Source organism: Molothrus aeneus, chromosome 11 (assembly GCF_037042795.1).
Source record: "Molothrus aeneus isolate 106 chromosome 11, BPBGC_Maene_1.0, whole genome shotgun sequence".
Lineage (NCBI taxonomy): Eukaryota > Metazoa > Chordata > Aves > Passeriformes > Icteridae > Molothrus > Molothrus aeneus.
The window spans coordinates 10,398,610-10,415,158 of NC_089656.1; the positions used below are offsets into that span (position 1 = coordinate 10,398,610).

General features: G+C 39.5%; 1 protein-coding gene across 3 annotated transcripts in view; it reads left to right on the forward strand.

Moving 5' to 3' along the window:
- Positions 1-16,549, forward strand: part of CHD9 (chromodomain helicase DNA binding protein 9) — a 79,541-nt gene that overhangs the window by 16,824 nt on the left and 46,168 nt on the right. For 2 of the 3 annotated variants that reach the window (XM_066557537.1, XM_066557538.1), the window contains exons 1-2: positions 8,977-9,144; positions 10,289-10,623. In XM_066557537.1, coding sequence (XP_066413634.1) covers positions 9,115-9,144; positions 10,289-10,623 — 365 coding nt within the window. In that variant the 5' untranslated portion in view covers positions 8,977-9,114. Of the gene's footprint in view, positions 1-8,976; positions 9,145-10,288; positions 10,624-16,549 lie in introns of those variants that run through there. The other variant, XM_066557539.1, reaches the window with a different exon arrangement.

Genomic DNA, 16,549 nt, shown 5'->3' on the forward strand with positions numbered 1-16,549 from the left:
TTTAAGTCATGCAGCAGTTGTCCATAAGGCCTAGGTATGGCTCAGCCTGATGTGTAAACTTTGTTGTAGCAGGAACTTTGGTTCTTGAAACTCTTAAAAGCAGAAACCAGCTGTTAGAGAACCCAAGCCATCACAGGGAAGGCAGGTAAATTATTTAAGGAACATCTGAGTGACAAAACCAGACACATGTACATGTGTCTTACTGTCTTTGAGTTCAGTAAGAACAGTTTTAAACTAGATTAGGCAAATTTATTTTGATGTGTCTGTATTGTAGCTCCTATTTATATCATCCTTTGGAGGATTCTTTGACGTGCAATCATGTAGTGTTTGAAATCTGATCAACTCCAACCACCACACAGGAGATGTGTTTGCTGGTGCCAGCCCAGTGTGCTTGCTGACTTCATGTGCTTTAATTGCAATGATGTTCAGGCTTTGAGTGATTGGAGATTTCAGAAATGGTGACCCAGCCTTGCTTGTTGGGGACAAAGGTACAGAGGGGCTCCTGCTCATGCTGGTGCTTGGGGATGTCCTTGCCAGCACATTGTGGTCTCCAACCAGGCTGTCACTCTGCTCTGTGCTGCTGGCAGTTTCTGCTGACTTCAGCTCTGTTGAAGATAAGAATTTCTCTTTTCTTGGCCTTTACAGTGGGCCTGCTAAAAGTCCTGCCACTTCTGCTAGTAGCCAGACTCAGTTGAGGCTAGAAACATAATCACAGCAGTAATTTTTCAAACCTGTCTTGCAACTTTTTTTTTTTTTTTGCACATTATTTTCTTTTTGATCCTTACCAAAAGTTATTTTGTGGTTATTACTCTGAACATCCAAGAACAGCTCTTGGATGCTGTTCTTTCTCTAGAAATCTTATAGAAATTTATTTTGGGGAAAAATAGTTTGGTTTGTTTGCTTTTTGGGTTTCATTTGCCTGAAATCAAACTGTTTTTCTCCAGTAGTATCCTCTGATTTTGGACTTTTTATTTTTGAACCATCACCCTTTTTGATAAAATCCTTTTCTTTAGGCATCTTGTTTTACTCCTTAACTAGGGGGAAGGATTTTGTTAATGAATATTTAATTGAGAAAACTAGGTTCAAGGGAAGTAGTTTCATTTGGTTAGCATATATGCTAAAGGACTCTTTTGAACTGAAGATTCTGGCATAAAAAGCTGTTAAAGTAGTTCATTGAAGCTGAAACAAAAAATATCTAAGTTGTTTTGAATTCAAGTGGAAGAACTATGCCCCCTCTTTGATTTAAATGGAAATATGCTGTGCAGTCAGTACTGATATTACTGACTCCCCAGCTGTTGATGTTAAAAATAATTTTCCCAATTTCTGTCATGTATGTTTTAGTGTTAAGTGCTGGTTTTTTTTCATCTCACTGAAATTTTGAATGCTGAAAACATTTTGGATACTCTGTAAAGTACTGAGTAATACTACAAAAAAAAAGCCATGTTCAAAGATTAAGTAAACTTTTAAACTTAACTGCTTCTAGGGAATAAAATTATTGCACAGAGAGATGCTACATGCTAGCCTTTCTGAATATGCAATCTGTTCTGATTTAAAGATCTTTCATGATTGGTATTTCCCTCTTAATAAAATGATTCCTATTTTTCACATCTCTCATCTTGGCAACAATACTTCATTGTTCTGCTACAAACAAGCACTTAAAATGCATGCTTTAAAAACAGGAAACAGTTAAAAAGAAGGCTGCCAATATTATCATAGGATCATTTCCTGGGGACTGACCAATACAGTGATCCATTGCAGCTTGTTTTTCCAGTAGCCTCTATACTTTGAATAAACTGGTTTGCTTACCTTCTAATTGAATTGGTTTTTACCATTGCACTCAAAGTATTATAAAACGTGAGCAGAATTTGGTGAATTGGGCTGTTGAAGCATGCTGTGGAAGAAAAGCTGCCTCTGTTTTGTCCAATATGTGGCTGTTGGTCTGACCTAGCCTGACTTCCCTTTCTGTAGGGATTTGCAGAAGTGAGGTACTGAGACAAAAGGTGGGCAGCTTCCTCCTGCTTCTGGAGAGTTCTTGCCCTTCCTTTGATCCCTTCAGCAGGTTCAGTGACTCCTCCAAGCAGCACAAGAGTACCAAGAATAGACCATGGAGGGTTGTGCAGTTTACAGCCCTTCACACCTGGAATGTCTTCTCAATCTGGGCCGATAACAAACTGAGAGAGTGGAAGAACTGAGGGATAGTGGAAGGAAATACTGACAACAGTAAACTTCCTAAGGATGAAAGTGGGTTTTCTTTCAATCAGAAAAATGTGTTCTTCCATGAGAGATGTAGAGGGAACACTGGAACTGAAATTTTGACAAGAACCAAGGACCATTAAGGTCCTGTTGCTTTTTCTTGCTCAGAGATGGATGCTGTGCTGGTTTTTAGTGTGACTGGGACATGCATGCTGAAGCTATCTTGGATGTTGGGACTAAAGGGAAAGCTCTTCATGTGATGTTCTTTCTGAAGGTAGTTTGGGTGAGTTTTTGTCTTCTTGTCTTCTTCTCTGTTTGGTAAGAAAAAAACCCATGAGGAGAAAACTATCTCAGTGGCACACAAAAGTGGTGGTCATATAGAACATGGGTGGGTAAGTGACAACTTTTAAGAACTCAGTTTAATTTTGAGTTTGTTGCAATTTTGTTTTCTGTTCTGAAGACTTCTGCAGTCAATTCTTCATTATTTTACCTTTAAATCATCATTTAAAGGGATTTTGTCCCCTTAAATTAGAGCAGTTTCAGCTCATGTTATGTTTTTCAGGAGTTTAAAAGGCCATTAAAAAAAAAGCTGGGGATAGAAGCTACCTGGCTTTATGTGTTAAATAAACTTTTCCAATTGTAAATTCAGGCATGTGTATGTACATACGTTCCAGAAGAAGCAAATTCTTATCTGTACTGTCCAAGAAGGTGTTGGATGATGTTAGATTTCAGTGGATCAAAGATATTTTAGAGCTTTAGCTAGGGATTTTCAACCCTAATGACTACTTTTTTTTAAGCAGAAATATCTCTTTGATTTTTCTTGTCTGTAACTATTTGTTTAAGTATTTTACAGATTTATTTCCAGATGCCCACATAAGACTTGTTTCAAACAGTGAACTGAAACCTGAATTGCCTTTTTATAGAGTAAAGAGTTTAGTCATTCTTGTTGTTTAAGGAGTCAAGTAATTGCAAAATTTCTACGGTTAAGATTAGGCAAGAATGCAAGAAAGAAACAGAAGGTTTTTGCTAGACCATTTTGGCCCTTAGTTTAAAGAAGAAAATCTTAAAAGTAGAGGTAGAGGTATGGCATGACTGTGAATTTGGTCTGAGCTTAGTAACTCACTGGTGGTGCATCCACCAGGTATCTTGGATTTGATAATAACATTTTTTTCATAGACAGGAGCCCATGGTTTTCTCATGGTAAGCATAGTGATACTGCCATAGTGCACCACAAGGTGTGCCCTTAGGCATCAGCCTTACATGCAGGCCTGTTCTGGCTCTGCCTGTGAAAGAGAACACTGAGAGGTTTTGCTGAGGCAGTGACTTGTGTTGGCATTGTCTGCCATTTTCCAGATGGCTCTTACATTACAGACTGGAACCCAAGAAAAGTGGGTACCTGATGGGCACAGAACACCAAGCCACTGAAAACTGAAACTCATTAAATGCAGCAGCTTGGCAGAGCAAGCAGGATGAAGTTCTCAATTTCTTTAATTTCCTGGCAATTTAGCAGGCTCCAGTACATAGTGCCTCCTTTAGGAGTTCCCGTGCAAATTACACACAGTTTTCATACCACTACTAAATATTCAGAAAAAGATTCTAACTATAATTGGCACTGAGCCCCAAAATACTTTCTTCAAACAATCTCTTCCAAATGGAAGCAAAATGTGTGCTGCAGACTCATCCTGTAACTTCTGATGCTGCCTCTGCAGCAGGCCCAGCTTAGCAGCTGCTTCCATGGACATGGCTTGATCTTCCCCCCATGAATGATAAGGCAGGTCACTGGTTAAGAAGCTGCTACTAATGACAGCTATGGTATCTTCACTTTATTGGTGGCAAAACATGATTAGTGATAACTATTACTGGGTTCTGTAGCACTGAGATGTGAAACAACACATTATGTAGAGAGAGTGTGACGTGCCAACAGGTGCGTGTTTAATCTTAGAAACATGACTAGTTTAAGGTTGCTGACCCTTCCATTACTGTTTTCATTTCCACAGAAATTTAAAATATGGTTGTAAGCATGATGCAAAGTGCCTTGTGATGCATAAACCACATTCACATCCCAGATATATGTTCTGAAGTGACTGTTACACAGATAAAAACTTGTCTGGCCACAGTGCTATAATTGTTAGCCATTCATTTACCAACATTATAGATAACAAGTATGGAAGATGAAAAACACTCTCACCTGGTATCTTTTTTTTGGTTGTTTTTTTTTTTTAAATCTCTCTCTACATGTCTATTTTATATTGGGGTAGGTTTCATAAATGTGTGTATTGAAATTCTGTATCCATTAAACACAAGCAGATGGTGTGGGGCAACTGTTGAACAAGAAAAAAAAGTTCAGAAGGAACTCTGGAGGGAGCTGTCTCTGGAGAAAAGAAACCCTGTTGCATATTTAGGTGATCTTCCCATTAATTGTACAGAAGTAGCCTGATTGACTGAAAATCTGATTTCAGTTTACTGTCTAAAGAAAACTACATCTTTTGCTGGGATTGCCATTCAGCAAAGGCAATATCTTTCTGCATACATGTGGGGTGATAAATATGGATATTGTAGGCAATCTTCTACAGATGGACTCTGTTAAGGCTGTGAGTTTTTGGGGTTTTTTTAATAAATAACCTTTTAAATTATAAATCCACCATTAAAAGTCACAAGAGGACTTATTTCTGCAGACTATTCTAGAGGAAAGAAGTTCAGAGTGCTAGTATGGAATACAGAAGTCACTGAGTTGAGTTCATGCTTTGGGGGTTTTTTAAAGTTGCATTCCTAAATACAATTTTATAATTCAAATGATGAATGGATATACCTTTAAGATTTTTCACTGCAATGAGTTAAAAGCAACTGCAGTTTTCATGTGATTATAATGTGAAAAAATGAGAAGCTAATTCGGACAGTCTCCAAACTATTGATTATTGTAAGTCATGAAATTTATTTATCTGTACTATGGTTCTGATATTCATGCTGTTTTGGTGACTCGACATGCACAAAGAGCTGGCTTGTTTTGTAATAAACATGAACAAAGGTGATGTAGTAATGCATGAAGATCAAGTTCCCAGGTGGCTAATTTTAGCTGCTTTTAGTGCAGTTGATGTCAAGGTCATCTTGATTTCCTGAGGACCTGATAGACTGTCAGGAACTTGTTAGGCTTTCAAGGCAGACAGTACTTGGTGTGAGCATCCTCCTGCAGGTGTGTGCTGCTACCAGCAGGAGTGAAACTCAAGGCATGTAAACCTTAGCTTTCTGTTATTAGACTCCTTAGGATCATAATTTAGCTCTTAATGCTCTTAGCTCATGATTTAGCTGTTAGGTAGCTAATCTAAGTGGTCAGTAGATCCACAAGTGAAAAACATTATTTCAATGAAGTGACTTGTATAATTCAATCACAAATGTGACTTGTTAAAATTTCAGAGAAAAGCATTGTCAGTTCCTAGAATATATCAAGAATGGGCGTGACTTCAGGGAGATAGTTAGTCTGAAAGGTTTTGTGCACACACAGAATTGAAAGTAATGCTACTCTATTGTGAATGGCCATACTTACTGCAGGAAAGGTGTTCTTACAGTGGAAGCCATATTTTACTATTGGAACAGATAAGGCAGGATTTGGGAGGATTTTTTAGGAGGTAGTAGTTTTAGTGTTAAACTGACCTTCTCCTTGGGGCTTCCTCTGTAGTGATATGCAGAGGATGTGAAGGAAGGACTTGTTGTGGAAAATGGGTTTAGGCTTTAGAGGAGAAAAACTTGATGTCTGTAGGCTGTGAGGATGGTGGTTTGTCCTTGCTGGGTGAAGGAAGGACTGTTGTGCCAGTGAAGGTCTTCAAATGCATGTCCTAAGCAACCACAACAAAGTGTTGGAGGAAATGCCTTTCTTGAAAAAGCCTACTCAGCACAGTACTGTTGGCTATTGGAAAGATGCTGTCATGATTCTGCTTCTTGATATTCCCTGGTAACTTGACTGCTTTTACATTGTTTAACTAAGAAATCATTCAGATATGTGTAGGTTATAACTTCTACTCCTGTGAGACAGCATGTCAAATTCCCTTGGATAGTGCCAAAAAGATGCTCCCCTGGCTGGGGATCAGGGCATGTGTGGGGAATTGTACAGCTGTTGTCTGATCTGTTCCCTGAGTGTTTTTCGGGCCAGCTCTGCGGTGTGAGCACCACCAGGGCCCGGACCTGCTGCTGCTGCTAATGGCTTTTGCAGGCAGCAGCAGTGGTGTGAATTTGAGGTGATTCCTGCCAATTTCCCTGCTGCCCAGAGGATTGTGTGGAGCTGCAGGGAACTGACAGGACGCTTGTTTCCTGCACTCGGCTGCTGCTTGGCAAAGCCATTAGCAGCAGCAGCAGATACCCTGGAGCTCCCTCTGTGCAGACTCAAAAGACAACATTGCATCGCTTTGCATTCGCTCATGTTTGGATGATTATCTTCGCAATCGTGAAAGTACAAACCTATTTTCCTGAATAAAATCTTCAGGTTTTAAATACGTCGTGGCCTCAGGGTTTTTCTTTCCACCTTCACCTATATGTATGTCATTTAAAAAATTCTCTTATTCTACATGGAATAGGTTTGTGAGGCATTGGTGAGAGGATATATTCCTTTAGGATGTTTTATCTGTGTTCCATCTCACTCAGGGGGAGGGGTATTTGCAGCTTGCAAAAGGCTTTGCCCTTTTTCTGGTAGATGCTCGAGAACCTTTGAAATGGTTTTCATGTGCATGATGATTTACAACTGTTCAATCATTTTATAGCTGTGCATGTTTTCAAATCATGAAATTATTAGCAGCATAAAAGAGCTGCTGGATTAAATGGCTTTTGTTGCTAAGTACACACAGATCCTGTCCTCTGTAGTGCAAGCATGTTTCATGTTCTAATCTCAAAACACTTGTGTTGCTTTCCAGTTTTGGTTTTTGTGACAATGGTGACTTTCTTGATGAAGGTTTCATTACAGATTTATTTGACTTAGAATGGCTGGCTGGTGCCTTCCTGCATCTTCATGAATGTCATTTCCATGTGGTTAGAAATGTCATAGCAAAATCTAACAAACCCCATGGTCTGGGATTTCTAACAAATAGCTTAATGTTTGTGCAGTGCAGGAGACAGAACTCGGAAGGATAGTACAGAGCAAGACGCAGAGCATAGAGGAGCCTCGGCCAGCATACTCACAGTTCTACAGTAAGAGTGTAGTAAATGTTGTTGAGGAATAAATTGGGAAGCAGCTTTGAGCTCTGAGAAAATGCAGCAACAAAACTTTGTTTTAAAAGAATAAAATATCTAGAAAGAGGCTGTAAAAGGATTAACAAAAAAGCCACCATTTCTGGATTACCTACTTAATTATTAAGCATTTTTTGTTTGTTTGTTTCTGGCCCAGGAATGTTCAAGAACTGACCTATGTAACACTACTGGCTTTGGTAGCATTTGGCTTTTAGAGCTAAAATTATACCCAGGGTACATTAGGAATTTTTTTTTTTTTTGTTTAGCTGATCTCAAAATGTGAAATAGTTGGTTAGTTACCATCTTTACCAAGGTATGAAATAATCACCCTTTTTACAGATAAATCCCTGTAATTTACTGTAGTTACTGTAAGCAAAATATAGAAACATCTTAGCTAGAGTTCTCAAAAGTAAAATTAAAATGTGGTAATTGTCCTTGTGATGCTGCTGCATATTTACAGAAATATCCTTGAATTTAAGTGGTATTGTTAAAAAAATAATCAATTTAAAGTATTTGTGCTACTAGTGTTTCTACTGGACGAGGAACTTAATTTTGAAATTAATCTTAAATAGAAGTGAAATTACCTTTTAGAGTAATGACTAATCTTAACAATCTCAAAATCTTTGCCATATTTTAAATTTTCTATGGAAAAACATATATCTTGCAAAATGAAGGTATATGTATATATTGAGAAAAAGAGAAATCAAGTCCCGATCTTTCTTCATTCTTCTTGAGTGGGCTTTTGAGAATCAAGGGTATTGCTAGGATGGAGCTATGCTGTCAAAAGCTTCTTGTTTTTTTTAATAACCTTGCAAAAAGCCCAATCTTCTTTTTGGTTTTATTTGATATGTTGACAATACATATTTTAAAACTTGTCTGATTTTTTTAAAATAGCACTTTAACCCAACCTGGGAATGAAGAGGCGCTTACCAGAGAGCCGTGTCCCCAGGAGGTGTCCACCGCAGGGTCCCGCAGGTCTGGGCAGAGGCAGAGGGATAAAACCCAGCAGTTCTTCCATTTTCTGTAGGAAGCAGGGAAGCCTGTCAGCAAATGATTTATAGTCACTGTTACCATCGTATAGTAATGAAGTAAATGCAAGAAAAATAATTAAAAAAAAAAATCAAGAAGTATATTGGAGAGCAAAATCTGTTTGTGAGGCCAGAGGCTGGGATTCGGCCGCTGTCCCCCCGTGCCCTCCGCGGGGCTGGAGCCGCAGGCTTGCGGTGCAGCGGGCCCGGCGCACACAGCGCCCGGTTCCCACGGCTTTCCAGGGAGCGAGCAGCCGCTGTGGGCGGCGCTGCGGGCGGGGAGCGGCAAGGGTTAAAGCCGATCCCCGCGGGGGTTAAACGTGGAGCCTAATGGAATAATGACGGGTAGCACCATCTGCTGGCCTAGTTCCGCGGGGAGCGGGTCTAACCAGCGCTAATATTGGCGCTGATGCCTTTTGATGCTTTGTGCGTTTCTTTCCGCGCTTTGTTGGGATCCGGCGCTCCGCGCACGGCGGGGCCGGGCCGGGCCGGGGGCGGCGGGTGCGCGCCGGGCAGGGCGCGGGGATGCTGCTGAAGCGAGCGAGCGCTCGGGGAGGGCTGAGCGCGGCCCGGCTGCCGCTCGCTAAATAGGCCATTTAGCAATCTTCTCCCCATGCTTTTCTCCTGAGCACTGCCGGGGGTGCTGGAAAAGCGGAGGGCAAGTCTTTGTCTGACGCCAAAAATGTCTTCAGTGAAGAGGCCGAGAGGAAGGGTAAGTGAGAGCCTGAATGAGTGGGAGGAGGAGGGGTTCTTTGGGCTAAAAGGCTAATGGGATTGAATAACCTTCCTTATTACTGGCTGCTGCTGCGGGAGCCGCATCGCCATCTTGAGCTGTTCCCGAGCTGGGTCCGGCTGTTTGTTCCAGCCCCGGGGCTTTAAGGTGGCATCGGGAGCGGCCCCATCCCTGCCTCCCGCCCCCGCCGCCCATGAGGCTCCTCTAGAACATGAATCCCGGGAAGTGCGCGGGGTTTGCCCAGAAAATGTGTTTGGAAATTCCTGGTGGCTTTTCTTCCTGCTCTAGGCAGAGGCGCATTTACGGGTGAGAACGTAACATAACTGTTATCTGCTGGGGTTTTGTGTTTGAATAGGAAATTCTTTCCATTCCTCAAAGGGGGAGGGGAGGAAAGCAAAAACATGTCTTCTGGCTGGCTGCAGGAGAAGCTCATCAGCCCCGTAAACAATTCTGCGTCCAGGAAACGGGCATTTCAATCCCGAAGATAAAAACAAGTTACGTCTTTTATCCGAGGCATGGAGTGTATGTTGATCTAAATAAAGGAAACGCTGCTTTCTGATCCGTTTATGGATATAGACCATATCCGTAATGTGTAATTTTAGTTTTGGTTTTATCTTTTGTCTGGTTTGTAATCTTGGTGTTGTTCGAGCATCTGTTGTGTTCATCGCCGAGTTAGTCCTGTAGATCATTCATCTGCTTTAGGGGAACCGTGGTCCTGGTGTCCTACCAAAGGCAAAACACTGATGCTGTTTGGGAGCTCTTTGCTTTTTCATATTTTACTGGAGGTGTTGGATGTGTGTGTCAAATGTATGGGAATGCTGCAAAAGTTAAAGATTGGTTTCTTTCATTACAGAGGTGGAGAGACGGCTGAGAGAATTTCAGAAGGATAATTTTTACTGACTTTGAGTACTTGGATTGGTTGTTTAAAACCAACAATTGATGTAGTTATTTTGAAACCCACGCAAATCTGTGGTATAAATGGAATTTCTCATTTTTTGTGTCCACATAAGTCTCTGGCAGTTACATTTTTTTAAAAATGCGTATCCTTACCAAAAATGTTTGCACTTTTTCATTCGATCTTTAAAATAAGGGGATTTAATTTACTTGTTGTTTCTTGTTACAGCCTCCTTCCAAGAAGACTGATGGTTCAGGATCATATACTAAGTTGCAGAATACCCAGGTGAGGGGAATGTCTGAAAAGAAGCAGAAGAAAAAAACAGACTCGGAAAGTAAACAAGAGAAGGCGAATCGCATAATATCCGAAGCAATTGCGAAGGCAAAAGAGAGAGGAGAGAGAAACATTCCACGAGTAATGAGCCCTGAAAACTTCCCCAGTGTTTCAGCTGAAGGAAAAGAGGAAAAGAAGGGTAGAAAAGTTAAATCCAAACCAAAGGATAAGGAGACTAAAAAGCCGAAAACTGGTTCCTCTTCCAAAATTAAAGAGAAAACAAAAATTGGGTAAGTAGATTAAAACATTGTCTTTTCTTCAGACTGTATATCCTTGATTAAAATGGAAACTGCTTACTGATAATGAAATGTTCTCCTCTGCTGCCTACACAAAATTCTTCCTGATTAAGTCCATGTGTGGACTCTCTCATTCAGGAACAAGAATGCTCTGTTTTCTCTTTAGATAAAATCACTGTAGGAGTGTCCTTTTGAAAGGAATTATTTTAAATACAGATTCTAAAATATTCTATACTCACTTTGAAGCATAGACTGAAATACCTTCTGTCTTGCTTTGTAATCCATTCTGACTCCAAACTGAGTTATTCTGATTATAAATACTGTTTTTATCAATTTTGGCATGTAGCTTCAATACAGTGTGCTTGATAAACTACACAGGGAGAAATTGGAAGTTTAATGAACTTGTAGACAAGAGAATATTCTTACAGATATCACTCATATCAAAAGTAAAGCACATACTGGAAAGATTAAATTATAAGAATTTTGTAGTCTTCACTCATATCAATTTAATCTGCCCTCTTAAATATTTTGCAGACTCAGCTGGGTCAAGCAGGGTGGATACCTTAGGGTGAGGAGCTTTTGGAGTGCCCCTGGGGTTTCAGGAACTGGCTCATCTTGGGACTCCAGAGCTAACCTATGTTGCCTGTTTACTTTTAAGGAGAGTGTGTGATTTCCAGTATTAAGTACATCAGTCAGAACTTGAAATAGAAATCTTAGTTACAGTCTGATTTTTAGTTTCATAAATCTGTGCTCTTTTTGCAGTAGCAGAAGTATTAACTGGCATATCTCTGAAATTTAAATGTCTCATATCCATATGTGTATTTTAATGTTTGGAGCAGAAATGAATGTTCTTTTAATCAGTCTATATCTCTGCGTTTTCTTTTTTCTTGTAGAGATCAGTGCTTTTCTTACATGTTTGAAGTAAACAATTTTGAGTAGTTACCCTGTAGTTTGAAGGTTACTGCTCTATACCCAACTTCATTCGTAACGTGACATTTCATGGTGTTAATTTCTTTCTGTTCTGTTTATGTGTTGGGATATGATGCTGCTTGTAAGCATCAAGTAGTGCTTCCTTTTCTTTTTTTCTCCATCTAGTTTAAGGTGGGATTTCAGATGTGTACTTTTGTCAAGTTGATTTGACTTTCATGTTTCTGAATTTACTTATGTTCTGTAACAAACGTTTTGTGGGTCTGTCTAATCAGAAAACTTACACTGTTGTTCAGGTAGTGTCAGTTTCATGAAACCTTGTGGTTTGTCCTTAGTGTGCTTTTTATTCATTCTTGTGGGTAATTGACAAAACCTGCCAAAATAACATCATTTTTACTTTTTTAAATGAAAAAAAGTAAACTGTTACCTACAATTTATGGTTGTGCACTCAGTTTTGTCTTGGTGAAGTGCTTTGCTGTGCACATCACCTAGGATCACTTTTCAAGATTTCATCAGATGGCAGCAGTTGAGAAAGAGACATTTCTCAAACTGTGTTTTTAACAATGGTGTTTGTGTTTGATGCAGAGTACATGCAAGCTGCTAGAGGAGCTCCCATTTGATTATTGTCAATGTTTCATCATTTTGCATTAAGCTGTGAAGGGTTGTGTCCCCATTAGTTACCAGTTTGATCAGCTAATGCCCCAGTAGCTCTCTGCTAACTTAGTCATGCTGCCAGGTCTTGCTTTCATTATGAAGGATACATGGCTAAAGATGGAGCAGTCAGGTCCTAGTAAGGAGCTCTGAAGAGTCTTCTAGAACCACCACATATTACAGATTTCCATTCATATTCACAGAATTCCATTTTATTTAGATGGACAGCAGCAAATCAAATGCTTTGAGTCATCAAGATACTTCATTTTTGTATCTAAACAGATTAATGTGTTGTGTTGAATTAGCACTATTGTATATTATTGATATAAATACATAAAATAATAACTGCTAAGCAAGGAATACCCCAGGGATTTTGCAGAGCAGCAATTGCAATAAGGCCTTGATTTTTTAAAAGAATAATCTTAGCAGCCCTGCTTTCTATGCAAATGTAACTGCTGATATTGCAGCAGAATAATTACTACATCACTATACTTGTCTTTTCAACCGTGGTTCAAAAAATTTTGTGATTAATAATTTTTTTTTTATTCAGAGAAAACTAAAATTAAAGAATAAGGAGTTTAGAAGACTAAACAGCTCTGGTAAAGGTTTTGTCCTATCTTCTGTTCTTAAAAAATATTTCTTAATGAACCTAAGCACATCCTTGGAATCATTAAGTCAAAATAGGACTGGGTTTTTAAGCGTGTGGGTTGCTCCATTGATTTTTCTCATTACCTTAAAATAAACTTTGACTGAATCTTGGGAGAAAATTTTACTATGCTAAAATAATACCTGTAAAAAACAAGAGCTTTATTGGGCAGAAAGGGAAGGGAAGATCTCAGTTCAATGAAAATGGTTTTTTCTCTTTGGATGGAAAGATTTTTGAGATCTGTTTAAAATGGGATAAAAAATAATTTTTTTTTCTTTCAATCAGTAATAATAAAAACTTTATAATGTAAATATGTATACATATTTGTATATATGGCATTTCTTACATTTAATCAGAAAGCAAAATCTGAAGTCCCCTCATAATTTAAAAAGATAAGCAAACAATTCCCAACTGTTAGAAGCCATTATGAACTATTTTTTTGCAAGCAATACAGTTGTGAGTGAAACCTTGAAACCAATAAAGTTTTACAATTTAAAAAAAAAAAGATAAATATACCTTTTTAACAGTAGTAGAGAATTTGTTTCGGTGCATCTGCTGTTCCATTTTAGGAGGTCTGCTGCAATATGTCCATCCCAGATGAATAAATTTCTTTTCAGTCAGGATTTTCTATAGCAAACTCATTTAACTTCCAGGAACTCTTAAATCTGTTGCTTCAGTTTGGATTTCGAGTGGCAGAGCAATGCAGGAGGTGATGCAGAGTTGGGTGTGTTTGAGACGATCTGAAGTCACATGTATGTTTTGGGTGACTCCTGTTCATATTTGCAGGCCAACACACAGCTGAGTGCTCTGAAACTGTAACAAATATATTGATTTTTTTTTTCCTTTTTAGAAACGTTTGAGAAACAGTTTTAATCTGGTCTTTCATATCTCTGCTCCCAACAAACACAGCCTGTTCAGTAAGAGCACAGCTGTACCCTCTGTAGCCCAGAACTCAAACAGCAAACTCTTATTTAGATTGTGATCATAGACTTTGACCTCTTCCAGGGCTTTATTCTCTGTAGCAAGGTCTGGGTTGCTCTGAACGAGGATTTTCAGAGCTACAGTTGAACTGTAGAGCTGGAGCAGTAATTGCTGAACAGACCTTGATAAAATTGTCTGATAGCCATCAGTTAAAAAAGAAAAGTGCTTTAAATGGTAATACAGCCCAGCTTTTACTGAAATTGAGTAGCCCTCATCTGGGATTGAGATGAGTTTTAGCTACTGTGTCTAGATTTAGGGGCAGCATGGTCTTTAAAGAGTTCCTGGTTTTTGCTGCTCAGACAATCAGCTTGTGTTTGGTGGCTTCATGTTAACTGTTTATATTTTCCTTCGTGATGCTCTGAGATCTGTATATACAGGAAAAATTTATAGCACAATTCATTCTAATTTATCAGCGCTAGTTAAAAATTGCTGGCGGCTACTTCTAGGCAGGCTGTAGTTTATTTCTAAAGGTGAGGGGTAAGATTTTATTTTTTGGAGCTGTGAAGACAGAGAAATAATGCTTATTAATTTCAGTCAGGTCCATTAGAACTGGGTTCTGTGGTTAGCAAAGTTTCTGTGCCATAAGAATTGGTGAAGATAAATGACTAAATTATATTAATAATAATTTCTGTCATACCCTTATAATGTTATTGCTAGAAGAATGTATGTATAATATATTTAGTATTACCAAAGTAAGTAGACTAATTTGCTTTATGCACTGATTTCTAAATAAGTTAATTCTTGAAAATTTGCTTTACAATTATTCTACAGACAGCAGAACCACTTTTTGTGTCCTGGCTATTTACCAAGGTGTGTTGACATTTAGGAATCTATTTAAACCCTTTCATATTTTTGCATAGACCTTGTTTCTATTTATAAGCTCTTTCTAATTGATTCTACTTCTTCCATCTAAGGTGATGCATATTTAATCTAAAAAGTCTACTTCTTACCACTTGATGTGAAGAATTATGAATTTGTGAACATTCTCTTGTTCAAAAAAGTAGATTGGCATTTAGGTTTTATAGCTCTCAACGTATTCCCACCTACTCAAACATAAAATTAAATATCACAGCCCTGATGAAAAGCAACAGCTCTGCACTGGTGATGTAAAGGACAATATCAGTTGAATACATTTAGGTAATTTCTTTTTTCTTAATCACTGCATAGTTTAAATAAATAAGTCTCCCAAATTCTAAGAACTCAATTTACAAATGCTTGAGTCAGAGTGGTAGTCCTTCAGTTCAAAACTGCTGCCAGAAATGGCTGTATTATTGCATGTGTTAAAAGAGCCCTGGTGGATTTTGTTCATTAATCCTTGAATTATGTAGCAATGAATCCAGCAAGTGGGATGTGATGCTGTGCACTGCTGAAATGAGTGACTGTCCTTGTTGCCTTGTACCTCCAAGCAGGTCTCACAAATACTCTTAACAAGCAGTCTTAAAACCCAGCACCCTGACAGATAATCTTTGCTTGTTGATCTGATAGTGTTAAGATGGTTTGAAACCCTTATAAACACAGGGGCTGCCTCAGGAGCCATGGGGAGAGGGCTGGGGAGGAGCTGGATCTCTGCACTGGTGCTGGGGAGGTGCCTCCAGCTGGCATCTCCCGGGGCAGGGGCTGGCACTGTGCCCTGTTCACCAACATTGTCCCCATTAGCTGGCATTGTCCCCTGTTCACTAACATAGTCCCCATCAACTGGCACTGTCCCCTGTTCACCAGCATTGTCCCCATTAGCTGGCACTGTCCCCTGTTCACTAACATAGTCCCCATCAACTGGCACTGTCCCCTGTTCACCAGCATTGTCCCCATTAACTGGCACTGTCCCCTGTTCACCAACATAGTCCCCATTAGCTGGCACTGTCCCCTGTTCACCAACATAGTCCCCATTAACTGGCACTGTCCCCTGTTCACCAACATAGTCCCCATTAGCTGGCACTGTCCCCTGTTCACCAACATTGTCCCCATTAACTGGCACTGTCCCCTGTTCACCAGCATTGTCCCCATTAGCTGGCACTGTCCCCTGTTCACCAACATTGTCCCCATTAGCTGGCACTGTCCCCTGTTCACCAACATTGTCCCCATTAACTGGCACTGTCCCCTGTTCACCAGCATTGTCCCCATTAACTGGCACTGTCCCCTGTTCACCAACATTGTCCCCATTAGCTGGCACTGTCCCCTGTTCACCAGCATTGTCCCCATTAGCTGGCACTGTCCCCTGTTCACCAGCATTGTCCCCATTAACTGGCACTGTGCCCTGGTCCCTGCCAGCCAGGCAGGTGCTGGGTGGGGAACCACTGTGTGCTCACAAAGGAGCAGCTCTGTGCTCGCTGAATCTTGACTTCTCTTAGATCTGTTAAGGTCATTAACAGATCTAATTAAAATGGCAATAAATTCAAGGTTTGGTCATCCTTCTGGGATGTCATTTTGTTTGCTATTTGGCATAAGTGTTTCAATGTAGTGTGAGTTGGAACTGACTGATGGTTCCAACAAGACTATTAGGAGTGTTTTAAAATCTGTGCACAGTCCAGAAGTTATTAATTTGAAATACAACTGGCTAATATTACTGTGTTAGTATTATTTATTAAACATAGAAAAGGATAAGAGAAAATAGTTTTATACCAGCAAATGAACTCTCATTCAAGAGGCTACAGTATCTTGTCAAGGAAAACTTCTACTTTATATTTTTAGCAAAGTTTCTAGTGATAAAGAATTGCT